Source organism: Siphateles boraxobius, unplaced genomic scaffold, assembly GCF_051911475.1.
Source record: "Siphateles boraxobius isolate OS27281-9 unplaced genomic scaffold, OSU_SipBor_1 12, whole genome shotgun sequence".
Taxonomy (NCBI): Eukaryota; Metazoa; Chordata; class Actinopteri; order Cypriniformes; family Leuciscidae; genus Siphateles; species Siphateles boraxobius.
Window position 1 is genome coordinate 24,156,517 of NW_027508722.1, and position 27,517 is coordinate 24,184,033.

The following is a 27,517-nucleotide window of genomic DNA, read 5'->3' on the forward strand; positions in this document are numbered from 1 at the left end:
AGGAATGTCCAGTATGAGCCACTTTTAACTGTAAAACAAATACTCAAGCCATTGATATCGTCTTTTTATTTAATTTTTCTTACATAAAACTGAAAAATAGGCTAGTCTCAGTCTGTATCGAAAATTAGCACACATTCCGTACAAGGCATATTCCAATATAAACTCCCGATACATTAAAACGAGGACATTAAGTTACCCTGTTGTGCACGTGAAGAGTGGGCGGGACACGGATGCTGGTCAGGTGATGAAATTCCGTCACTTCACTTCACCTGCTCTAGTTTCCGCACAATCAGGTGGCTCGATGGATTCACAGGTAAGTTTTTGTTATTGTTGTGTGTGTGTATATATATATATTTATTTATGTGTGTGTGTGTGTGTGTATGTTTACTTATAGGCTATGGTCCACCAATAGTGACATTTCACCTAGGCTACCTTTTCACAGTTTGCTTCAATATGTAATAAAGGAAATTAGTTAAAGCGTGCTTTTCTATCCGTCTAACTGAATTAAATTTGATAATACAAATATATAACTGATGTGTACTTTAATTTATAATTTGTTCAATTTGAAGTTGTGAACTAATTATCACTGCCGTTCAAATACATTTAGGCTACAAGTTAGGCTTAAAATATTTTTAACAATATTAGTAATATATAAATATTTTGATGATTGTCGTTTAAAAACGCTAAGACTAAAATAACTGATTTTACCTTGTGTTTTGTTTCTTGTCTTTTTTTGTGGCCAACGCCCAGTGAGTAAGTAGATGTCAGTCATACTGAACCATAGATGTGTAAACATTGATGCCTCATTAGTGGCTGATTCTAGGGGCCGCTATACGTAAGCCGTCCGCCATATTGCAACGGTCAAAACACCGGTCCATGAACACTCGAGAGCAAGTTGAATGCGTCTGCAACCGTAGTCAGACGCATGTATTAATATATTTTTCTATCTATTCTGTAATATTGAATGAATGCATATGAAAACACATCCTCACCTGTGAAAGGTTATCCAATTTCTTCGGGAATTTAAATCTCGGCGGTTTCACAACCAGAAGCTACTCGATGTAATAGTATTACTGTGAGTGACGACGCGCTGACCGTTCCAAGATGGCAGGCGCGCCAACGTGTCTGCTGCTATGTGAAATCTATCTATACAATCGATGTGCTGAACTGTCGAGCACAGGAATGTACTGTGCGAATAGTGGTAGTAACAGGTCTCTGCAGCTCCTGTTCAACAGCAAACAGACGGATCCTTGCAAATTCTTGCAACAAAATCTTGATATTATGTGATATATTACATAAAAACTGCACTTTTCAACCACTTTGAAATTCATGACTGATGACAAAAACTTATACCTCATAAAATCAAGTTGCACAAAATGATTGTGACTTGTGAATATTATTACCATGATAGCACACGTACATCACAGAGATGTCTATTTGATTTTTGTTCATCTGCTATAGGCCAACGTCTAGGATGTTTCCTGTCAGATGTCAAATAGACGTTTAGAAAATGTTTTTAGGATGTTTATGATTTAGAATGTATAAAATACGTCTATCAGATGCTTTCCATATGAAGTGATCTTCAACAGACATCTTGCAGACATGCTTACGTGTGCTATCTGGGAAACATGATGGTAAAAACAAGATATGATTACAATGGGTTAAAGCATTTCCCCCCAGTCCCAGACTAAAATGGCCGTTTGAGCTGTTTTAACTGAAAGCAACTTGCACCGACATATCTTAAAATATGTCAGAGCCATTCTTTTGGCTTTAGATGCACACCTGTAATGGATTTTTTCTAAGGCACGTTTATAAAATCTATAAATGCCCTGATTGAACTAAGGCTTAATCCTGGCTTAATCTAAGCCCTTTCTGTGAAAACATTTTACTCCTTTATGGCTCTGGAGACATTACTTTTTAGCTGTACTTGAGTCTGAAACTGCTCTCTCTCTGTAGCACACAGATCTAGAATTGGCCATCAACACCCTGGTGGAAAACTTCCACTCAGCATCATCAACTAATGCCAACACGCTCACAGCCCAGGAGTTCCAGAGCATGCTCTCCAAAGAGCTGCCCACCATGGCGAAGGTATGTCTGGATCCACAATCCAATCATCACACCACTTCACTACATATAAGTCTCTCAAAATAACTTATATCATCCATATTACATTACCAAAAGCCACATTTGCATAAGTTACAACACCAATGTGATACTATTTTGTCATAGGACAGACCAAAATAAGACTGAAAATAGATATGAGCCAAGAAGTACATATACTGAACTATATTTAGATTATTAATTGGATATTAGATTATTATTTTTCAAAATACAGACTCACTATACGTAAAACTTTAAGGTGAGACATTTATATTCATTATAAAGCCAGTATATATTTATTCAGACTAGTGAAAGAGTGAAAGCATTTGGTCACCTAAATACACAATCATGATAACATTTGATAAGTTTCCCACATCCTCCATTCTCTTCCAGACAGCAGGGGACCAGGAAGGACTCAACAAACTCCTGACAGAAATGAGCGTGGAAGAGGGGAAGGGCGTCACGTTCAAGGATTTCTGGAAGTTGGTTAATTCTCTGGCCAATGCTCAGTTTGGATTGCTGAGCAATGAGAAGCAGGTGAAATGTGCGAAATGTAGTCTTATGTGAAACCGGCCCTGAGCAAACAAGTCCGATCAACAATACGTAGGTGTCCACCACAGCCCTGAGAAAACACGCTCAATCAGTCACTTCTATTTCCCATCACTTTCTGCAATATTGTACATGTCACTCTGCTGGTCTTTGGCATATGCGCTGAGGTCTTATCATAATTAAGTGTTGTTATAGAGCTTCCTGAATAAATATCTCTCAAGCCATTACAACACAAACCTCAAGTAATCTCTAACATCAGTGTAACCTGAGCCACACCTGCCTGGCCAGATAATGTAAGATCTAGTCGCTAATTTTTTTCCTCTGGTGCTGCAGGTTTTTATATTATTGTGACATTTTTAACCTGTCCAATAATTTTTACTTTCTTTTTACAAAAAAAATATTGGAAATATTTATGTGTTTGATGTGACAACTGTGATTATATTTGAAATAATGTGGGCCTCCTGTCTGTTTGTGCTGACTGAGATAAATTGGAAAATATATAATGTGAGTAAAATATATTGTAGAAGGAAACAAAAGATGTGACACCAAACATTCTGTACTGTATTTGGCTTTATGGTAACACAATGTGATTGTCTGTGTTGATGCTATTAAATGTGTGCTGAAGGTTTCTCTGTCTGAATGATCGGTTAAGTGTAATGAAAATATTCTTGAGTTTGATGGGTGGTTTTTATTGCTCTAGTTACAATTGAACCCTTTTGTTGTATCCATCTGTCCACGACCATTTTAATAGCTCAAAAATATATTAAAAAGGCATCAAGGTGAAATGTAATGATTATCCTAATCTTATGATTTAATAACTAAAACTCTTAATAACAAACCATTCTACATCACATATGTTTCTCGAGTTTTGCTGGAGTGAACTCTGACAGTATGGAAGAGAGGATCCAAATGCAGATATATTTTTAATAATAATTTGCTTAAGTTATGAAGTAATTAATACTTTTTCTGGGTCCAACCAAGACTACTAGTTTCAAATGAGAATACCATTTTTATAAAAACTATTTATATTTATTTATAGTGCACATTTAAAGTCACCATGAAATCAAAATGGACCATTTTTTAAATGTAATATTGCAATGTTTATTATAAATTATTTATCCATGCACATTATTATTTAATTTTTTTAATTAATGTGCCCTTGTAAATTTTAATCAAATTAACTTCCTCTCCCACTGGCATCTCTTCTCTGATGCGTTTACTGGCACAAGGGCAGGACAACCAGTCACTCACATGAGATCAGAGCAATTGCAAACCACAACAATCCAATCAATTCCCAATGGACAAAATCAAGTCTTTGTCTACATTTTTTTCTCATTTGTATACACGTCACAATTGGGAAGAAAAAACGATCAACTTCCATTTCACAACAACTTTAAACTAAGCTTGTAAAAAACATTCATGGTGTGCACTACAGTCTCTGGGCTCACAATGTCCCAGACACCAATATTTAAGAGATGAATCAAGCAAAAGATACAAAACACAGGATGTGGGGCCTGTTTCAGACAGGAGGTTATGTGAAAAAACTGAGTATGTTAACCCTGAAATGAGGCAAACTCTGGGTTTCCGTTTCAGAATGGGAGGTATGTCAAACCTGAGAAAGCAGAGTTAGTCAAGCCCGTTTCTGAAAGAGAGGTAACTTATACTCAGATTCAGTTACCATGGTAACTTACTCTGTGAACCTAACCTGGTCGGGAACAGGTTTTCTTATATAAACCCAGAGCCTTTTAGTAAATGCATTTTGATTTAATAATCTTTAGATATTTTGACTGGAAACAACAAGACAAAAATGCTAAGTAAGAAAATCATTTTTTGCAGTGCAGTACATCCATTCATTGCACATTTTTCTATATAACATCAGAGAGAGCACATTAGTAAAGCTGCTGTATCAGAGCGGGAAGTAAAATGTGCCTCGCTCTCACGCTCTTTCTGAGAGTTTTTGTGTTGTTTCCGTCACACAAACTCATGAGATCCATCAAAGAGAAGTTTCACAGGATTGCAGGACAGTCGTGGAGAATTCGGTTTAAATGAGGCTAATCTGATAAGTGACGTTCATTTGATAACTTCTTGCTGTGACCTCTGAAAGTAAACTAATAATTAGATTTTCCTTTAGGATTCCCAATGTGGTTGGATGCATTGATGACATGTATATTCCTATCATCGCAGCTTCCAAAAATGAAACATTACTGAATGGAATGGAAGGATAGTCTGAGATATATGCCGTAGCCACAACCACAGCTGTTAAATACACACAAATTATTCACAATTTAATTGGTCATCTTTATTTCCTACAAATACAAAAGCAACAGTTATTCTTTTTCCTGTTGGATTTTAATATTCTTCCAATATTGTGTATCTCCTCTTCATCTATCAGTGATGGTGCAGGTCCAGCCTATGCCTTCTTGCTGTTGGCCCAGTAGAAGTCAAATGTTAATTTCATTAGCCTAATTAAAAAAATGTAACAGGTTGGATTAGAGAACATTTAATTATGTGAAAAGAGCATTATACTATGTGGAAACAGCTGTTGCACATTGAAATAGACACTGAATTATATTTATTTAATATGTCAAATGTTTGTAAAATCATGTAGCCTACAGCCATGAACCCTTTATGCTTAAAGAATTAACTGATTGAATTATGAATTTATTGTTCATTTTTAGTTGCTGCCACATTTTTTTTGTTTTGTTTTTTGCCTATGGGATACCATGGAAATGAGTATTAGTTCAATAACTTACCTTTCTGACAGTTTTCATCTGCTAATATAACAGTGAATAAGAATAATACTTGTGTATTGACTTGGAACATGTGGACGTCTTTTTTTCGGGTGCTGTTGCCATGGTGAATCGTAATTTGGGAGCTCCATTGATCATGGCTTTTCATAGTCGTGGGGCACGTGCTTAACTCAGTCAACCTACTCAGAGTTGATTGAACTAGCTCAATTCAACTGTTCTGAAACCGAAATCTCGAGTTTCCCATCTCAGGGTAAGTCAACTCAGAGTTCAAGTTTTAACTCAGAGTTGGTTGAACCTCCTTATTGAAACAGGCCCCTGGACATGGAACATGGAAAACCAAACCCAATAAACTACCACAGAAGACCCGACAAATAGCCCTGCATCAAATTATCCCTGCATCCATTCTATAAAGAAGGTGAAAACAGTATGTGATTAAGTAGTATGCCTATTTCATAGTATTCATAAAACAGTAGGTGATACCCGGATGACTTCCAACAAGATTCTGAAGAGCACATCCACAGGACACTTTACTATCCCATGAGGCGATGAGAGAGGATGTGAATAGCAGTGAAGCGACACAACTGACACCGTAGGTTATATGACAATGACAATATAGTGGATGTAGTCCATCCGAATTTACACAAATTCATACTACACAGAATATACTTTTTTAAACGGTCAGGAAGCAGGTTTCAAACCAAAAGTAGTACCTACTATATAAATATATATAGGCGCTCTGGAGAAAACTGTGATGTCATTGTCCAGCTCAGTTTAGTTCTCATATAATGCAGGCAGATAAATAGTATTGTTGAATATTAAATTAAATGTTAAATTTAAGCTCCCCAAGTTCCCAACTAAACAAGCCAAAAGCCAATGGCAACAAAGGTGAAAAAAGGCGACAGTGGCAAGGAACCAAAACTCCATCAGGTGACAGAATGGAGAAAAAAAAACATTGGGAGAAACCAGGCTGCCCTGTTGTTACTGCATGATATAGAATGAGAACTGAGAGAGACAATTGAAGATTAGTTCCTTAAAATAATACTGATATGAAAAACAGTTCCGCTTTCACTTTTGTTTTTAACTTTTCACTTCAAATTTATTTTTATAGTGATTTTTACAATACATATTGTTTCAAAGCAACTTTACAGAAAAATGCATGTTTTTACATCACAATGCTATCATACAGTAGGTGACTGTGTCAAAGTAATATCCATATATCAAAAATGTACAGCTCTAAGATACAAATCATGCAGTTAGCTAATATCATGTATTCATTTAGGCAGAAACAATTATCTTGTTAAAGCTGTTATTACAAGTTGTGATTACAATATATAAAGAATCTTTGATGAATGGAAAGACAAGGCCGCAGCCTGGCACAAATTTGGAGGTCCTTTGAAGACTTCTCTGCATTCTCAGAATCCGCAGTGATCTTGAGATAAGTGATCTTTTAAAGTGTGTAGATGTCATAACCTCAGGGTGTGAGTAACTCCAACAAGGAAACTTAGGATCCTTTGTCTTCTAGCAGGGTGCTGCATAAGTAATGTCATCGGGTGTTAATGGAGAAACTATTAAAGATTCTTATAATACTAATATGTTGCTTAAGCCCCTTTCACACAGAGATTCCGGAAAATACACGGATAAAGTGACCCGGGATTTGACCCGAGTTTGTTTGATTTTGCTTCATTCACACTGCCAGTGATTTGCCGGAATCAGAGAGCGCGTTCACACACAACCATAGCACACAACCCGTGTATGTTCCGGAAAGACGCGTGACGTTGGATGTGACGTGTAAGGTACGCGTCGAAAAGCGGAAGTGATTGCATTGCTTAGAATAACATGGCAGCTGATCAGGCATTAGATGTTGCTGTTCAAACTTTGTTGTTTATGTACAAAATGTTTCGCCTTAAGTTTACTTATGCTCTGCGCTTTCGATCTCGAGAAACCACGCTCGATCGTTTGTTTTCGGATTCGGTCGCACACTAACGCATCACGTAGCTACTGTTCCACAAAGCTGGTGAACGATCTCAGCTTCGGCGCGGATTGCAAGGAGCTCTCGGGTCTCTACTTCAGTCCAGTTTGCAGACATTTTTTCGTTCTTTCTTGTATCGATGACAAACACAAACTTTCTTCAAGAGTAACTGAGTCGCACGATAACTACTTCATTGCAAAGGCTCGTGCATCATCACTACGACACACCCCTTATACGGCATTGGTTCTGACTTTTGTTCACACAGCGCGCGTTCCGGGTCTGAACACGGCAATGTTACTAGGTCCCCAACCCGGCATCGATCCCGGCATCAATCCCGGGTCGTGTTTGCGTTAACACAGAAGGCACTCTGGCAATTTGCCGGGTTCAAAGCGCTGTGTGAAAGGGGCTATAGGTATCGACGTATAATGTAAATGATCATTAAAACAGAAACTCATACCAAACATGGTACACATGTGATCTTGATTAAGTAAGGCTACATTCATTCAAAGAGTTTAGATTAATACATAGTCAAAACACTATAGGCCTAGAGGAACATATGATTGCATAGGAAAAGTGGATACATGATTTTAAGTGATTATATATTGAGGGTATAGGATTAGAATGGACTGTATAAAAAATGGTACATTTCTCCGTTTCATAGTGAATTTAGATTGAAACTCTATATTCCTTTGAGTTGTAGCGACAATGACTTGTTCTAGGGGATTTATTAACTCAAAGAGGGAATACTATTCATTAGATAATGAATATGCATTATCGCATACACAAATTAGATTATCCCAAATAGGGAATAGGCTAAACCTCACCATATAGGAATCATTAACACGATTGCTCGTATTAATTATTGATATAGGTCGGTAAAATCAGATCTATTATCAGGGTGAATTTTCATGTGATTCCAATTTAGCTTATCGCGCAATCTATCTGACTGGAGGCGAAACTTCCTTATCACAATTTACCGGCCTGTAAACAGCGACAATACCCTTCCTATGGCCACTAGGAATTATATTTTCGTGTAAGGCACGAGACTTCAAATTTAGGGAACAATGAGACAGATTCAATTCAAAGGATTATGGAATTTAATAAAACAAGACTAAGGATTACAGAAACTACTTAAATCACGCAGGAGTAAATATGCATAGCAAAAACAAACAATTACAAAGAAAAAGAAAATGATTGCAATATGAGAGAGAGGGAGAAAGAGAGAGAGAGAGAGAGAGAGAGAGAGAGAGAGAGAGAGAGAGAGAGAAATCTTCTCAGGACAGAACAGTTCAAACAGTTACTTCAAAATGAGACCCCAAAGGCTTTCTAGGAAATTAATCTAGACAACCTTAAAACAGCATTTCTTTTAGATTGTACTTGCTTTGATATGGCCCCTGTTTGTGCGGCTGGTTTGAAAAGAAACGTTGGCTGAGTGTCCGAAGTTTCTTCCGGGCGGAGGTAACTTAGATCGTGAAACACACAAGAGAAACATTTCATACATTTAGAAAGGTACTTTGACCACAGTGGTCACAAATGAGTGTTCCTGTGTGTGTGTATTCTTTGAATTGATGAGTTTAACATCGGAATAGTGGTTGAACATCTGGTTACACAATGTTCGTCTTGTTTGTGAGGTGTCATCTCAGAGGAGACCCTTGGGAGTTCCCTGCGTGATCTCCAGCCAGAGCGGCGCCTTTTGGTCACATGTCAGTAAAACAGGGCATTCCTTTGTTTACTCATTAGAGAAAAGCGCCGCCTGTGCGAATCAGAATCAGTAACTTAATCAAGTCCAAACACCATTTGCGTTGTGTCACAGACCACGAAGAGTGGAGCTGTGTTTGCAAATCAGAAACCAGTAAAATGGCAGAACTGTCCATCTCCTTGCTGTTACAGAGTTGTAAACCTTATCTTTTGTTACTACAGTAACCAGGAGCCTGGTGTTAGCTGCAATTGGGCTGTTAATTACTCTTCGGGGGAAGTATTCATTTGTATTCATAAATTTAATCATATTTAAAAATAAATGAATACGAAAATTTATGAATACGAATATGAAATAGTCCATTCCATTGTTCCATCAAGAATTATACAAAATGTTTTTTAAGCTTTAGTATTTTCTTTACTCATTTAATATGCAAAGATTATTGTATTCAATTTGATGGAATATTACTATACAATCAGAATTCTTAAATCTTAAAATGGGCTTAAAATTGTTGTCACCTTTCCATATCTTCTCTATATTAAACATGTATTTAAGAATCAGTTAGGTCTGTCATAGTTCCACAATCCATACAATCCTCCCCTGAAACCCTCCATGGAAATCCACTCCTCCCAGCACATATATCAACTAATGGCTCGTTTCCACTGAGCAGTACGGTACGGTACAGTACGGTTCGGGTCAGTAAACCATGATCCAGCTAGCGTTTCCACCGCCAACAGTAGGCCTACTTGATAGGCGTGGTGTTTGCCGGAAAGAAGCGATCAACGTGATTTTCGCCCGAAGAAGAAAGCGACAAAGTAAACACCAATGGATGGCATACAGCAGATCTTGTCCTTGCTTCTCGTCATGTTTGTCACAAGAAGACAAGCGCCGACATTAGGCATTTCTCAATACCAAGTATGTAAAGTTCTCAGCAGAAGGACTCCTGAGGACGCGAGTCCGGTAATTCACCAAATGGAACAGCGCGTTCTGCATGTACATTTTAGGCAACAATAAAACGAAATATGTTATAAAACACCACTCTGCCTCTTTTCGTTTTCATTTAAATAAATTTTAAACATTATAGGCACACAATTGTGGTTCAGGCAATGTATAGACCTGATTATATACATGTTTAACGTTAGCCTATTTATAACGAAACGAAATATAAAACACAACCCTGCATCTTTTCGTTTAAATTTTAAAAAATATTAAACATATTCCAGGCAATATGTGCATTTGTACAAATGTTGCAATAAACAACATTACAGTGATAATCTTGTAATAAAAAATGACAAAACTCAACCCTATCTCTTTTTGTTAAATTTCAGTTCTATCAATAATAGCCATTATAAAAGTAAAAGGTAACGTTACAAGAAGCTATACAATAAGAAATAAAGCAAACAATTCAGTCAAATATACAAATTCAGCGCTAGTCTAACGTTAACTTTACAACGGAAAAGTTATAGCCTAAATATATGAAACTTCACTTAGCCCGGCCCCGCAGCCAAAACGATTGGCCAGGGAACGAATTATCGATTCACGAGACCAAAGATCACCCGTTAGATATACACAAGACGAATTACCACTAGCTGCTACAGAGTCAGCGGCAAACGTCAGAACGACTAGCCGAGGAAAGGCTGTTCCAGGTGGGGAACATGAGCGCCGAGCGCCCGGTGATCGCCTAGAATGGATAAAATTATCATAAATCATTATAAATAAACCGCAGATTTGAGCTTTAAACAACTACATTCTCGCCTCAAAAACTCTTAAAACTACATTTCGTGAAAGAATAACCGTAGTATTATATTCCAACTGTAAATTAAAAAATGGCGCTTCTTATGTTGCCATTCCCCTCGCGCAAGTGACGATCTCTGTCAACCAATCAGCGTTTTGCAGTGAGTCTAGCTCCACCCTTTAGTACCGTACCACTGTGCTAGGTACCCCAACGGAAGGGTACCCAAAAAGTGGTACGGTACGGTTCGGCTTTTTGGTACCATTCACAACTTTTGACAGTGGAAACGCAAATAATTGCGTACCGAACTGTACCGTACCGTACCGCTCAGTGAAAACGAGCCATAAGTTCCACTCTGTGTGCTACAAGGTTACAAAAAAGTAGCTATGAGATTCCTAAGGTATTCTGTTGCACTGGGTGGAGCCTGCTGGAATATTCATTAATAATCAGTCTCTCCTATTGTGGGTGTGTTCTTCTGACAAATTAAAAGCTGTGGAGCTTAAAATGTCGTGCCAGCTACCCAGATCCTAATTATAATGAGTTGGAATAACCATTGTATATCAAAAACATTGTTGGTTGGTTTAAGACAAATGTAAAAACCTTTAAAGTAACTTTTTCATGCATGTGCAATGATACACCATCAATACACTGGTAGGAACTAATATAGGCTACGGAGGACTGCTTCATTTCAGTGAACTGACCACTACTTTCCACAGTCATTAAGAAATTACAACAGTTTATGCTTCACTAAGATTAAAGTGGTTAATTTTAAAATGGTTACTGTACTGAAATAAGAGATACTTTACGGAGTTCGACACATGAGACCTCCGGAGGACGCAGGCTTCGAAATGAGACTTTTGTTTTGTTAAAATGACACTACGCCCACTATAGGCTATAGGGGAACTGATGAATATTCCACTAGGCCCCGCCTCACGCAACAGAAAAGTGTTAGGAACGGCATAGATGTACTTGTGCAATAACAGGGTCAACGCGTCGAGTTTCCCGTTAGGCGATATATTTCGTATGGTGTTACACGTCTTTTTTTACATTAATAATTCTCAAGCAACAAATGTTTACCCCTGACCAAACAGGGCGTCTAGCGTCGCCCATTCTGGATTTAGAAAAAAAGGTTTGCGGATCCTGCGCTGTTTGCAAACTACACCTAAACTCTTCTGCAGACTCCAGACTTCTACCCTGCCTGCATACAGTTTGTAATACTTGCCTTACGAAGATCTGCGCAGATGGAGCCGCACAAGGTAAGAACTAGCTGTAGCGGTCGCAGTTTGATTCATTTTATTGGGGCGCTCCCGAAGGTCCAACTGGGCACGTGACGTTTTTAAAATCGCGTTGAAGGCTCAAACGGTCGCTGTAGTCATGTATATAAAGTGTCTCAAAGTTAAAAGCCAGGGTTTTGTCCAGGTCATGTTCCTCATGGGGGGCCAGATGACAAATTCCCCCTATATAAGGTTTGTTATTGACATACCAGCCTAAACAAACATTTCATATAATCAGTTTTTAAATAACAGTATATTGGTGAAAATTGCAACATTAAATTACATTTTATTAACAGTAATTATAATGATCTTAAAATCTCCTAAAATCGCTTGCTTCGTCACTGACGTATTTCCAATACAGGAAGTTTAAGACAAACACGTTAACGTTACACGCTAGGGTATGCTGTTAAGTTTGATTTATAGAGGCTATTTGGACATCCGTTTGACATTCAGGAAAATTAATTATATTCAATGATTCTATTCCTAATGCATGAAGGTTCTCTTTGCTTAGAAAGAAGTGGACTATTTTTTTCCATTTCAATTTGGCTACAAATGCATATATTTTTTTAACCCTTTCTCATTATTACATCACACAAAATGTAAAAGAAAATGTTGCTAAAAGTGCTTTCATGACACAAAGCTCCGTTTATTGAATTTACATTATATTTCTTTTAAATTAAATATAGTAGTGCAGAGAATATAATTGGCATTTTCGTGAATGTCAAACGACTGTGAAATTTAAAACTACCTTAACTGCAGTTCAAAAGGCTCCAACGTTTACTTTTTTTGTAAAAAAAAAAAAAAAAAGAATAAATAAAAAAATACTTAAATGTCTTGACATAGTGTCGTCACTACATGTGGAATATTACTTGCAAGCACTTTTCATTTGGAGTTCATCTTATTAATAGTATTCTACTCTAATAAAAAATTTTTGTGTGGTTTTGTCGTGGCTTGCTAAACAGCAGTAACATGGGTTTATTGTTTCTGAGACTTTTGTGTCTTTCTGTCTAGATTGTCCATTATGTGCTCAGGCCTTTTGTTTGTCTGAGGTCACAGAATGTTCCATTTTTGAAGACACATCTAATATTAACAAGGCCCCCAAGGTAAGAGTGCATAGATTATGGAAAACACTACGATTATGGGTAAAATGGTACATTCATCAGCTGGGAAAAAAATAATTCTGAAAGAATATTCTTTGAAAATATTCTGAAAGAAAATTCCAAGAATATCTTTCCTGTGTCATTATAGTTATATTTGTGGTGTAGAGTGGACTTTCCTATTCTCTTAGAAATAGAACAATTAATACAAGTTTATAGAGAATATCCTTGTTGTGAAGGGCCTTAATTGGCACAAAATAATTCCAGCACTGACATAATGGAGGCATTTCCTCTCTGTCTTCCATTGTAAACCTTCATTCAAAATTTGAATCAATATTTACAGTGTGCCGGTTGCGAAGAGAGTGAGGTTAGTGGATGGTGTGTCCAGTGTGAGGAGGCCCTGTGTTTGGACTGTATGTCTGCCCATCGTAGGGTAAAAGTGACCCGTGACCATGAAGTCACACCCAAAAAACCACCCACAGGTTAGATTTGCTTTCTATGCATGCTTTATTTATTAATCTTTATTCTTTGCTTGCTTTATTTATTATTCTTTATTCGGATCCCCATTAGCTTACACAAAGTGTTTGCTAATCTTCCTGGGGTACACACAGCCATACAAGACAAAAACATAAAGATAAAATAAAATAAAAATTTCATGAAATTTGTGTGTGGACAAGCTAAAAAGAGTTGAGACTTACTCACTTGACGTGTTCTCCATAGTCATGTCTAAAACCCACATATACAAGTTTTTCAGAGAAGAAACCGGGTGTATGATACTTGATTACCTTATATACCAGCAGTCATAAATGTAGTTTATCCTGCACTAACAGCCATGATCATTTTCTATGCATATCAATAACATTGGCCTTTAATTGGATAATGAAGCACTGACCTAGCTGCTCTGTTCTGAGCCACCTGAAGTTTTCTTTAAAGTTGCACTTGACCATATCATTGGGCAGTAATCAAGATGTGATAAAACTATCAATTCCACCACATCTTTTGAAACCAAAGTGGAAGAAACACAGAACATTTCCTGGCCACAGCTATAACTTTTCCCATATTGCTTGCTATATAATCTATATGTTCAGAGCAAGACTAACACTGCTATAAACTTCTGTGCATTTTCAGATCTGTTCTTTTGTTTCTTTTGTTCAGGTTGGGTACAGAGAAGACGTTGTCCCTTACACACTCAGGAGAGTTTGAGGTTCTTCTGTCTTGTTTGTGAAGAGCTCACCTGTAAAGACTGTCAGCTGATCACTCATAGAGGCCACAGGTATAATTCAAATCAACCCTCTCAGATCAGTGCATGTGAAGATTAAAAAATCACTATATAGATGTTTTTAGCTTATTTATTTACTTGGCTTTAATATTTGATTTTATTCCTGTTCCATGTTTTTACATGTTGTGGTAGACTTTTTTCTAAAACGTACCTGGAACCTAATTACCTTGGGCATCACCAATCGACACCCGAGCATCTATACTCGACACTTTATAAATACATCTTTATACTCTAGCTCCTGCGTCTACAGTCGACAACTGGCTTCGAGTTCCTTAACCTAATGGCGCGTTTCCACTGCATGGTACGGCTCAGTACGGTTCGGCTCAGCGCCACACGGTTTGGCTCGTTTCGCTTTTCCACTGCGTGGTACGACTCTGCACGGCACGGCTCGGTTCGCTTTAGCTCGTTTGCTTTTCCACTGGAGTTAGTACCGCTTCAAAATGGGTGGGTTATCCGCTCCTCGGCAACCAACAAGAGGAATGTCTGCACTTCGCGTCCACTGACCACGATTCAGCCATTTTTTTTTTTTTTTTTTCCAAGCAAGTAGTTTTAAAACGGGTGCTACAGCGGTGGCTGTTACTGGCTATTTAGATCTAGCGGGTTTGATGTCTTGCAAATACAATGACGCTGGTAGTGACGATTCTGTCTGTCTGACCAATCAGTGAACTGCAGTGTTTTCACGTCACATTATAGTATAGGTACGGTACGCTTGGAACCTCAACAGAGGTGGTACCATTTAAAGCGAGCCGTACCGTACCGTACCATGCAGTGGAAAAGCGCCACAAGTGAGCCTTGCCGAGCCGTACCGTACCATGCAGTGGAAAAGCGTCAAACCGTACCGAACCGAACCGTACCGTATCATGCACTGGAAAAGTGCCATTACTTGCTGCGCAGCAATAATAAACAGACAGACTTCAGCAAATGTCCGTTTCAATGCTTAAATCACGGCCGAGAGAGTTCTCGAGCAATTCTCAGAGAATCTCACAAGCAAAAGGAATACAATAGTTTTTATACAATAGGACCATAGCAAAAATGACATGAATCATTACATAATTTCCCTACAATTTGTTCTTCATATGCAAACCCTCCTGTTACTAGGTAGAAGCAAACTCTGTTTTTTGTGATTACTTCATAATCACACGTTTGGAAACCTAGACATCTGTTTAGTTTCATTTCCCCTATTTGTTATTTATACTCTCACACACTCAAAGTAAGTTTTGGACCAAAGGGTTTGGAAACATTTAAGATTCAAAAGCATATGAATTTTGTTCCTGCAAGAAAAATTAATTTTAATTATGACTAACTAAAAAAAATCCATCACAATGTCCATCTATATGTCAGTTTTGTGCAGCAGGAGGAAGCTGTGGGATCTCAGAGACAGCAACTGCAGAGTTTGTTGGACTCCATCAGACATCAGAAAGTGACAGTCGGCAGCAGCCTGCTGCTCCTAGAGGCAAGGTAAGTGAATAGGGCCATGCGAGCTGACATCTTATAACGGAAAAACTTGTACACCAATTGAAGGAACAAACTGGACTTACTTTGTCTTATTCAATTGTCGTATCTTGTCTCGGCCATATTTCTTAAAGGGATTGCTCACCCAAAAATGCAAAGGCATACAGTTTTTAAACGACATACTGACAGAATTTTAATTTTAGGATGAACTATCACATTATAAGCTGGAGTACACTACATGTATTACACAGGCATTAGACACTTGCAGACTTTGTAAATGGTTATATAAATAGCTGGGCATCATATACTTTACAACTAATGCCAATTCACACTGCACCGACAGACGCAGAACAACACACTGATCCATTAAAAATTACCGAGTGTGTCTGTCTGTTGTCTGTATCTGTTCCCGAACACAATAAACTCTTGCAGAAACATGCTCATTGCAAGGAGATGCAAGACAAATTAAAACAACATGCATTCTAAAACCGGCTCAAAATACACAATTTTTTATATCCACCAACTGATTGATTCAGAGTCTGAAGCAAAAGAAGTCTGTGCCAGCCTGTCATAAACTAAAGGCTTTTTTGTGAAAACTCTGACTGCCCAAAATCTGCAGACTGCCTCTGACTTTCGGCAACTAGTGGCGACGACTCCAGAGTGTAAATCTTTGCACTAATTTTGGCAAATGTTATATAGTGTATTCCAACCTTAAGGTGCTTGCATCAAACCATCTTCTATAACAAATATACTATAGTGACTTCTTATCTCCAATATAAGATAATTCCAATAAAGTAAATTTTATAGTAAATTTATAATGCGTTAAAATCATTTACATTAACTTTAATTTTCTTCAAATCTTTAATGTGAACTTCCTTAAAAGTAAAAAAGACTCCGCTTACACCTGGTATCAGTATACATTTTCAAAAATTGACAATACTAAATACAGATTTAAACAGACCCTGCCCTTGAAATGCAATAAGTGGTCACAGGAGACACATTTGAGTTGTTAGTACCAGATGTAAATTTCGATCTGTCTAGCCTGACAGTGTTTAACTGGTACTCTTGAGATACTAGGTGTAAATGGGGCGTGTTATTCAAAAGGACAGTGGTAAGGAGAAACAGAAAAAAGAGAGTGTGAGCACCGGGAGAGGTGTTAATGGCAGATCAAAGCGAACCCAACAGTGAATGGAATAAATCACTTTACATCCTGCTAACGTATAGTCACTAGAAACATTACTGAAATGGTTGTATTCCACAAAAACTATAGTATGTGTTTACTCAAGAACTCATCAAAGCTGTTTTTGAGAGACGTTTATGGTGAAAATTCACTTGTAATATGCAGTCAGGCCACTCAGTGGTAAAAAGCAAGTAACATTTATTTACCTCTGATTGCAAGCTTCTACAGTTGAATGGAAATCACATGCATGTATATGTTAAAACGATCAGTAATCAAAGAACTTTGTGTGATTATGATTGGTGAATTAATATATTTTCCACAAATTTATAAAGTAAAGAAAAACATCTGCTCTGCCAAGGTCAAAGAGCCATAACTGGCTAATCCAGAGAGAAAACACAGAACTCTTATCTCCTCTAAAGGAATGCAAGCCTTGAAGAGTGGGTAAAGAAACACACAGCATATGCTTGTAAATTGGTAAAAGCCTGATTTTCAGTCACTTTTCAGATAAACACACATACCAGTTGCTGTTATGAGCCAGTTTTCGCATCACTAAAGGAAAGCATCCACAAAGAAGGGAAATATGTTATGAAGTTTATAAACATCTATTAATAATAGCACTTCTGAAATCCAGACATTCAGTTGTGTTTTACATTTCACAGTGCAATATTAAAGGAGTATGGATGTGAAAGAGGTCACACAGCACTCTTTTTAGACTTTGTCAGCTTCCTGACTACAGCAGGACAATAGCAGTTAGTTTGTAGCACATGTGCTCACATCCAAAGTTGTATTATAATGGGTTTGCTTTACAGACATTTCCTGTTTTATTATCTTATTTTCTGTGTATAATTGTTCTATTGAGCATCTTTTATTCTTTATTAGATTACAGGACATTGAGGATCTAAAAGTTGCTGCAAAGAAGATGTTGAGACAGGTGGTCCACTCTCTTTATCAGGCTCTGGTAATGAAAGCTACGCAGGTCTTGAAGGAGATCGAGGTAAGAATTTATTGCGCAATTTCCTAAAACATGCTGTTCATGATTTTAATTTTTCCCTAAAAAGATAAATGATGAATATTTAGCATACTTCACATATTTCAAAATGCCTTTTCTATCTATATGATTACAGCATTATAATGCTGTAATTATAATAACTAATAACTGGCCATCTATTCAGATTATTAATTTGTTTAGAATCAATCAGTTTTTTAATTATCGAAGCCCATGCATCAAACAAAAAATGCACACTCATTTATATTTTGCAGAAAATATGAAAATAACATGAACTACATGGTTTTCTCTGATTTGATTGATTACACTAGGCAGATATTTTCCCATTGCATTGTAATGCATTTCCAAAAGTCTAGACTAATAATCGAGACAGTTTTAGATTTAGATATAGCATTCATTTGTTCCATCTATGGCTGTTTTTAGATGAACTTTTAACCTTCTTAGAACTTGCACAGTACATTTCAGCATTTCACATTTCAATTATACTCTCAATGAAAAATGAATTTCCATCACATGAACACTAATCGTCTTTTACATCATTTCACTTTTTCTGTCTAAAAGATTCTGAGCTACAATAAAGGCTGTATGTTGGTATTAAAATAGTACCTGATATTTCTGTGTTTTTGAAAGGGCGCATTTATCTGAGAATGGCAAGAAAAGTTCTTACTCTCCCTGAGAAACACCCACATACCTTATTATTAACAGAAAGCACTCAGCAAAAAGAGCCGGACTTTCCCAACAGAACAATGTCCCTTTTCCTTTGTGTGACTTGCGTCTTATCAGCCCCCAATCCTTAAATCTGTAACCCTTACTACTTTGTGCATGTTTAATTTTAAGGCCTTGTATTCAGAGGAGGGGAAGTTTTTATTGGAGCGGAAGACATCTCTGAAAAGGCTGGAAGGCTGTCAGGACTACATAGTAGCTTTTATTGACAAGATCCTAAGCACAGAGGGCCATTGCTTCCTAGTCCACAAAAAAAGAGTAAGCCTTTTTGTTTCATGCTTATTCCTTAAATATCGTAAGATATCTAAAACTTCATACTGATTATGTTCAAGACTTTCCACCTTAGATTTATTTACATTGTTTAGGATACTATTAGCTCCATGTTTTGAGTTGAGGAACTTACATTTGTATAGTCATCTGATTTATGTGATAACTTTATGACCATGTGTCATGCTTGTGACCAAAACTGGGTCACATTCAGATCCTGAGTGCAGATCCCCTTGCTATATTTTGTGTGTCTCTACCTCAGATTGAGACCCAGGTGAAAAAGCTTCTGTCCCAGGAGACATGCACCCCTGAGACCATGATTAAACTGCATGTTCAGCTTCAAAATGATATCTGTCAGCACATCATCAAACTTGGTGCATAAAACCTTCCACTTTTTTAGTAATTAAAAGTATTTAGATTTTATAAAAATCTGTTAATTTAATATCTTTTCCTTTTTTTCTACCCAGGATTTATGAAGATTAGAAAGATTCCTGTTCCTTTTACCTCTCTGAGAACTGGTTCCACTCAGTCAAAGTCTGTGGAAAGCTTAAATCCAAATTCTGTAGTAACTACCATGGATGTTCATCCTATCCAGGCCTCATCAAGTGTTGATGCACAGGTTCAGGGTGAATGTGTTGTTAACGGTCCTGCACTGCGTTCTTGTGCTTCCTCACAGATGGAACAAATGAACCAGACTCTTATAAGTTTGCCTCATCCATCACAGCCCAGCCTGCCATCTCAGTCTAACCAGTCCACAACCCGCTCTGCATATATTAATGTTGCCTCATCCCAACTAAATCAATCTCAACTTCCCTCTTCAGAACTTCAGAGATCATTTTCTTCCTCACCACAGTTGGTCCAACTCCTGTCCCAGGATCTCAATACTGGGCAATCCATGCATGATTACAGTCCCTCATCACACGGTGTCCCATATTTTATTCTGTCTGCTCACAAAACTCAAACGAATCCTCAGCCATCTTCTAATTTTCAGACTCGTCTTCCACTCACAAACTACACCGCGTCTCAAATAAACAATATTTCCAAGTTAGCCAAGAGTAGGAAGACCTCGACCTTGCACTATTACCCTTCCATCGCCCACCCAATGCCAGTTAACAACCAAACACCACCACAAACTCCTCCAATTCCACTCAACGTACCAACTCATCCAACACCAGTCAACATCCAAAATCCCATCCTAACTCATCCAATACCAGCCAACAATCAGACAACATTACCAACTCATCCAATACCAGTCAACAACCAAACAACCCTACTGACTCATCAAATACCAGGCAACAACCAAACAACTCTACTGACTCATCAAATACCAGGCAACAACCAAACACCCCTACTGACTCATACAATACCAGACAACAACCAAACAACCCTACTGACTCATCAAATACCAGGCAACAACCAAACAACTCTACTGACTCATCAAATACCAGGCAACAACCAAACAACTCTACTGACTCATCAAATACCAGGCAACAACCAAACAACCCTACTGACTCATCAAATACCAGGCAACAACCAAACAACTCTACTGACTCATCAAATACCAGGCAACAATCAAACAACTCTACTGACTCATCAAATACCAGGCAACAACCAAAAACCCCTACTAACTCATCCAATACCAGACAACAACCAAACAACCCTACTGACTCATCAAATACCAGGCAACAACCAAACATTTGTACTAACTCATCCAATACCAGCCAACAGCCAAACACCTGTACGAACTCATCCAATACCAGCCAACAGCCAAACACCTGTACGAACTCATCCAATACCAGCTAACAACCAAACACCCATACTAACCCACCCAGTTTCAAACATGCCAACTGGCACCCAAACCCTTATACTGACCTATCCAATACAAACCAGTTTTCTGGGACCCGTGCATTCTTTTGCAGCACAACCAAATATTCCTTTAGCTGTTCTTTCTACCATAAACACTCATTCTTTAAATGATGTTACTGCAATCTCTGATGTCCACTCTGCTGAAACCTCCAATTGTGGGATAAATCATTGTTCCCATAACCCTTGTGCACAGAATACCCCCTGTCCAACCTTTAAAGCCATCCAAAGCCCAACTAGTTTGTCTTCACTACCTGTAAACCCAATAAGTTCTGCTCCCATTAGTGGCAACGACACCTACAATTATGCTAAACTCCCAGTCAAAGCTTTGGCTGACTCCGTCTGTGATCAGGACGCAGGTGTGAGCAGCACAAATTTCACTTATACGGATCATTCGGAGAGCAACTTGCCCACTTCCACGGTGTCAGAGACCGATCCCAAAGAATCTTCACCAGATCCTACCCATTCCTCTGGCCCACCCAAACTTCACCAGGACTCTCTCTCCACCACCACAGGGAAATATTCAAGACAAGCTCAAGCCAGTCAGTCATTCACAGAGAGCGACTCTAGACTAAAACACTGGAGCGTTGGCATGCCAACAACTTTTCGTCAGCTTGTAGAAACAACATGCACACCTGTCAGCTCAATAGACAATCAGAACACCACACCTCCAGCGAATTCAACTCCATGTGGCACATCTGAGAACCTTGCATTGGAGGTTGGTAAATGTTGTTTTTTTTACAAAGAGGAGTATTGAATGTTAGAGATCTGTGTTTCATTCAAAAGTTTTCTTTTCATACCAGAGGGTGACATGTGACAAGACTGTCCAAAGGGATTTTGACCACACAAAGGAAAAAGAGGAAGAAAAAGAATCTGCAGGTGATTTTCTTCAGCTTTTGTTCACAAAAGTATAGTGATTGTTTGTTTTCCTCACTCACTCATTTGTTTTTTTTCTTTTAGTGCTGTTGGAACAATTCAAGAAACAATTCAAGAGGTGAACTATAAATCCATATGCCATTGGTCCATATAATATAAACCTGCTTCAAAGTGGGATCTAAAGTGTTTATTTGCATCCTGTCTGCATCGCAGGAGTTATTAACCTTATTTAGGTTACATTTACTAATATGCCAAACCATTTATTCTGCAAAAGACACAACAAACATTACTTTGGTTGTAATAACTATTAATAATATTATTATTTATACTACCAATCAAATGTTTGGGATCTACAAGATTTCTTTTTTATTTATTTGATTAAATATGTGAAATACTATTACAGTTTAATTAAAATGTAATTTGTTCCTGTAATGGCAAAGCTGATTTTTTTTAGCAGCCATTACTCCAATCTTTAGTGTCACATGATCTTTGAAAAATCATGTTGCTAAATTATTTTTTTTTTTTGGAAACTGAGATAGTTTTTAAAAATAACTAAATTTATTTGAATAAAAAGTTTTAAAAAATAGAACAGCATTTATTTGAAATATATTGTTTTGTAACATTTTAAATGTCTTTACTTTTATTTTTTAAAAATGTAATGTGACCATGCTGAATATTTTTTTTAATTTTTTAAAAAAAAATATTACTGAGCTGAAACATTGGTAGTGTATACATTTATTTATTTGACCGGTCACCGCTGGTTTCTATCTGTAATAGGTTTCCATGCGTATCTCTGGTGCGCCTGCCCATTTCTTTGCTTCCATGTGGGCAGCCACTCCCAGAGTTCCACCTTACTACAGATATCTCTAGAGACCACATCATAGTGCAGGAATCCCAGGGAGGACAGGTAAGGACTCTGTAAAGCTGGAAAGACTACATGTGTGACTAATGTTAGCCTACAACCATGATAGTTCCAGTCCACAGCTATTCTCAATTGTGCCCTGTTCTTCCCCAGATTAAGCAGGTGTGGAGATGGCATGAAGATCCAATACCATCTAGAGCCTCTTCCTGCTCTATATTGCAAAGCAGCAACAGCTCCCCGGCATCTGACGTACAATTCTGTGCAGTGTGTCAGTCTGCAGGAGCTGCTCTTCTGTGTGCGAAATGTGGATGTGCTTTTCACTCTGATTGTCACATCCCACCAATCCTCACAAAATCTTGGTGAGAGCAGGAACTAACAGGAATTGTATAAAACTGAATTTAATTAATTTTTGAGTAGCTAGGATTTATAAGACTTTGGAGTTTGATAAGCGTGCGCATTTAAGAACAACAACAGTGTTTTCTCTGTCCACTATTGAGTCTTGAATCTTCTCTCTTGCAGTGAGGATTGGGTGTGTTTGCTGTGCGAGGATGTAAATGAGACGGAGTATGGTAGTGAGGAGATGAGGACGGCCAGTCTGAGTCTACAAGATCAAAGAGTGAGACACCACCAGCCTGAAAGGATCTACACTCATAGTTACACTTGCAACAGTTTTAAGGATATTTAGGAGAGGATTGTTGTTTAGCATAAAGTGTCATGCCACAACTCTCATCTCTTGTCCTGCAGTGATATAAAGTCACACTGATGTAATGTCATCCATTCTGTTCAGAAGTGTGAGAAGCTTCTCCTTAGTCTCCTGTGTGATGAGAACAGATGCCTGCTCTACAGCGCCACCAAGGTAAATACACGGTGCATGCAGTATTTAGCAAAACCGTCTTTTAATATTAAAGGGGCATTCGGCAACCCTTGCTATTTCTTCGTGATTTTCACTTTTGTTGTCGCATGTTTTCTCAACGAGCTCCCCCTACAGCTGTGAGGCGTATATTTCACAACAATGTTGTAAAAAAAACTATTTTGCGGCCCCTCCTCCCCTTTCTACCGCTGCTCATGTGCATTTGTTATTATCGGAGACAGCCTATTTTATCGTGTGGAGCTATGTCTACCGAGGTGGGTAATACATCATACAAATTGAGGGCGGCGTGTGTCGAATGTCGAATTGCCGTAAAGCAGTCTGTGTGTCTCGCTCGTTCTCGCTTCTCACGAGACTTCCTATTTCCATCTTACCGGGACGTTAGGCCTCATGTTGCAAGGTTGGTTTTCCGCCTTGAAACGCTGGGGGGAGCGGGGAAAGTCACCATTCTCTCCAGAACAGGTTATTAAACCATCCAAATGATTTCTAAACGGTTTTATTAAGTTGAAATAGTTGCCGAATGCCCCTTTAACATGTGAAGTCACAAATACTAATGGTGTTCCAGACAATATTACAATGATATTATTATAAGGATATTCTAGACCGTTTAGTGAATGACAAATTAGAATGTACATGATAAAGGCAAGGAAAAATTGCTCAAAATAGATAGGCCAAATATGTAGACATGTACTCTTTGTATTCATATTGGTTTTGAAAACTTTTATAATTTCAACAAAAGTTTAAATTTAAAGTAAGTTTAAATGTACTGTTAATTTACTCACCCTCAGGCCATCCAAGATGTAAGTGTCTTTTTTTTTTTCTTCAGTAGAAATATAAAGAAGATTTTTAGCTGAAACCGTGGACCTTGGTGATTCACATAATGCAAGCCAATGGCTACAGTCACTTTGAGATAAAAAAAAAAACAGACAGGCAAAACAAAATCAATTCCCTTGGCTCCTGGCGATACATTGAGGTCTTATGAAGTGAAATGGTCAGTCTGCAAGAAACTGAGCATTATTTACAGCATTATTGCCTGTAATCCACAGCCTCGGCAAACGGTTGCTTATGCCAGTAAGAGAGGGTAAAAAGGTGGAGGGCTGGCTTTAACAATTGAACCAATCATATTGATAGAAGGTGAAATGTTAGTCACAATGATCTTATTTGTTGTGTCTGTCTTTATCCTATTAAACCTGATGCATTCTTCTTTTTGGGGGAGATTCTCTGAGAATTGCTCGAACTCTCCTGGCCGTGATTAAAGCATTTAAAGTACATTTGCTGAAGTCTGTCTGATTATTATTGCTGTGCAGCAAGTTAGTTAGTGGAACAAGATGCAGGTTAGACACTAAAGACCATATTTTCCAAGTGATGGTGTCAATAGGGGGCGAGACGCCGTTTGACTCTTTGTTAGACTCTTAGGCGGGGTTAGATTGTGGTCAGGTAACTTTAATTCTTAGGCATTTTTATTAATGCAGTAAGAATAGCTATGCTTAGGCGTCAACCCGCGCATTCAGAGGTAACTCTACTGAGTATAATATTTTCAGGTGTCAAGGACACCCGGTTCAACCTAAGTTAGGTGGGTAGGGAAAAATCTACCACAAGAGCCACGTATTAATTTTGTTTACGTTTAATTTGTTTTTGTTGTTTTTTTACTCTCAAAGGATGGTATCCATTGACTTGCATTACATGAATCACGAAGGACCATGGTTTCAACTAACATAATATGAAAATGAGATATTTATAGACTTACTGACCACAGTCATGTCAGTCTTTATTATTTCATTATTCATAAAAAAAATCCTTATTTTTCCTGCATGTTTCAGCATTTGTCACACCACATGATTTTGTTTGCACCACATTCAAAAAAATCTATGTATAAAAAGTTAAAAATAACATTTATTCAAAATAGTAATAAATAGTTATTTATATTGTTAGAAAACATTTATTTCACTTTTTATCAATTTAACACATCCTTGCTGAACAAAAGCATTAATTTCTTCCAAAAAAAGAAATAAAAAATTACTGACCAGTAGTGTATATTGTTACAAAAGATTTCTATTTAAAATAATTGCTGTTCTTTTTAAACTTTTTAGTCATCAAAGAATCCTGAAAAAAGTATTACAGGTTATAAAAAAATATTAAGCAGCACAATTGTTTCCAACATTGATAATAAATCAGCATATTAGAATGATTTCTGAAGGATCATGTGACACTTATGACTGGAGTAATTGCTGATGATAATGTAATATTTATTTAATATGTATTACACCTTTACTATGATGAGCATGAAGAAAGAATATATACAAAGTCATTGTATGTACGAATTGTATTTGGATGTATTTTTTAATAATTTTTCACCCGGTTCTATTAATTTATCTTATGAGCTGTACTTTGTTTTTAAAGAATCACTCAAAAACCGCCGAATTCGATATAATACTCAGCCGAATTCTGGGGACAAGGAAGCCGCCTTATCGGACTGCTGCTGAACTGGTGTCAGATGTTTGGACTCTTTTTGACATCTTGATGATGAACTCTGAGGTAAACCGCTACCATTCACATTCATGTGTAATTTAACTGGCAAGCTTCTTCTTTGTAGTTCAAAACTTAAGGTGCCTGAAATACTACAGATGTATACCTTTCAATCATTGAATTGATTGTTAAATAATAGTGATGTGCTATTTTGGTCATTTATACAGAGGAAAAACATGATTGTCAGACTTCAAGAATCTTTCCAGCAAAAGCTGAATGAAACTTTTGGAAAGAGCCTCCATGCTTCTCTCCTGAAATACTCCAGCAGTGAGGATCCAAGAAGTACTTCAGAGACAGAGACAGAGACTCTAAGAGAGAAGCACAGAAACACTTTGAAACGCATGAGAGAGTTTTTCATGGAAAACTGTGGTACAACAGCAAAGAAATCCTGCACTGATAAAGGCAAGGAGAGAGATGGCTGTGGGAACACTACAGCTGGTGAACATTGAAGTGTCTACGTCATTACTTTTGAAACCACACATTTATATCACTCTCTATTTATTTTTAGAACCGTAGTTTGTTTATTTACTTTTGCCTTGAAGTAAAATGTCTATTAAACAGATTGTTTATTTAATTTAATGTCACATTCTTTCACTGCTCATGGGGCTTGCTATTATAAACATATTTCTATGTTGTTACGCAGCTGTGATGCCAGCAGAGGGCGCGAGGACCCTTTGTTTGCTCGATTAATGTGGCTTTTTCACAAATTATTATTTGATTTATTTGGTTTTATGGACCACTTTTGCTACGGACATTAATGATCAGTCTGTTCGTAAAACTGGCAGAGGGAAGACATTACTGGGATTTTTGAAAATCAGAAATAAAACACAGGTATAATTAGGAAGCATGCCATTATCATTGATAGACACTCAAAACAACCCTCTATTAAACACCGCAGAACACTTCAACAGCTGCAATAATGTGAAATATCAGAGAACATATTGAGTTATTACATTGAGGTTGTTGATGTTTAATTCTGTTCAAATTATATTTTAATATGCAATATTTGTATAATGCAATTTCATATTTTAAGATTGAAAGTGTAGATATGGGACATGAGTAAGCAAAGGTTTTTAATTTTGTTCAAAATAAATAAAATATATTTTTACCTTCTGTAGGTATAACAAAAGTCTAAAACTGTTAGTTTTAATAATAATAAAAAGTCTCTGGGATAGTAAACACAATTTTATCCTAGGCTAAAGGGTTTGTCATAAAATGATTTAAAAATCTCGTGTTTTGTTCTGTGCGAATGCGAACAAAAAAAGCAGATGGCTCTCTTTAGTGAAATTTTCGAGGGTAGTATTTGAGTTGGGTGAAAGAAAACCCTTGGTGTAAAATATCGGATCCTGGCGCTACTTAAGACAAATTTTGGTGGTTTGCTAATGCGAACAGATGCACTGTTCTCGGATTGGTTTAAAATCGACTCAACTTCCATAAGCCCCACCCAC

General features: G+C 37.5%; 2 protein-coding genes across 5 annotated transcripts; both read left to right on the top strand.

Annotated features, from left to right (window-relative positions):
• The first annotated feature begins 4 nt into the window (after window positions 1–4).
• Window positions 5–3,277, top strand: s100v1 (S100 calcium binding protein V1). Its single transcript, XM_077219359.1, is given in 3 exon segments — window positions 5–11; window positions 1,922–2,088; window positions 2,494–3,277. Coding segments are annotated over 3 exon segments (348 nt in total). The 3' UTR covers window positions 2,668–3,277.
• Window positions 3,278–11,690: 8,413 nt separating this feature from the next.
• Window positions 11,691–26,643, top strand: trim33l (tripartite motif containing 33, like). Of its 4 annotated transcripts, none has more exons than XM_077214447.1 (17): window positions 11,691–12,052; window positions 13,082–13,173; window positions 13,511–13,649; window positions 14,323–14,440; window positions 15,788–15,904; window positions 17,958–18,072; window positions 18,922–19,065; window positions 19,337–19,448; window positions 19,542–21,655; window positions 21,741–21,816; window positions 21,898–21,931; window positions 22,591–22,720; window positions 22,829–23,034; window positions 23,195–23,291; window positions 23,463–23,531; window positions 25,944–26,078; window positions 26,237–26,643. In XM_077214447.1, the coding sequence occupies exons 1-17, from the start codon at window positions 11,866–11,868 to the stop codon at window positions 26,516–26,518; spliced, it is 4,167 nt and encodes a 1,388-aa protein (XP_077070562.1). In that variant the 5' UTR covers window positions 11,691–11,865; the 3' UTR covers window positions 26,519–26,643. The 4 variants fall into 4 exon arrangements, 3 of the variants coding, with proteins under 3 accessions (XP_077070562.1, XP_077070585.1, XP_077070571.1); XR_013197003.1 differs by having other exon boundaries at window positions 11,717–12,052; window positions 23,420–23,531; XM_077214470.1 differs by having other exon boundaries at window positions 11,721–12,052; window positions 15,798–15,904.
• Window positions 26,644–27,517: the final 874 nt, after the last annotated feature.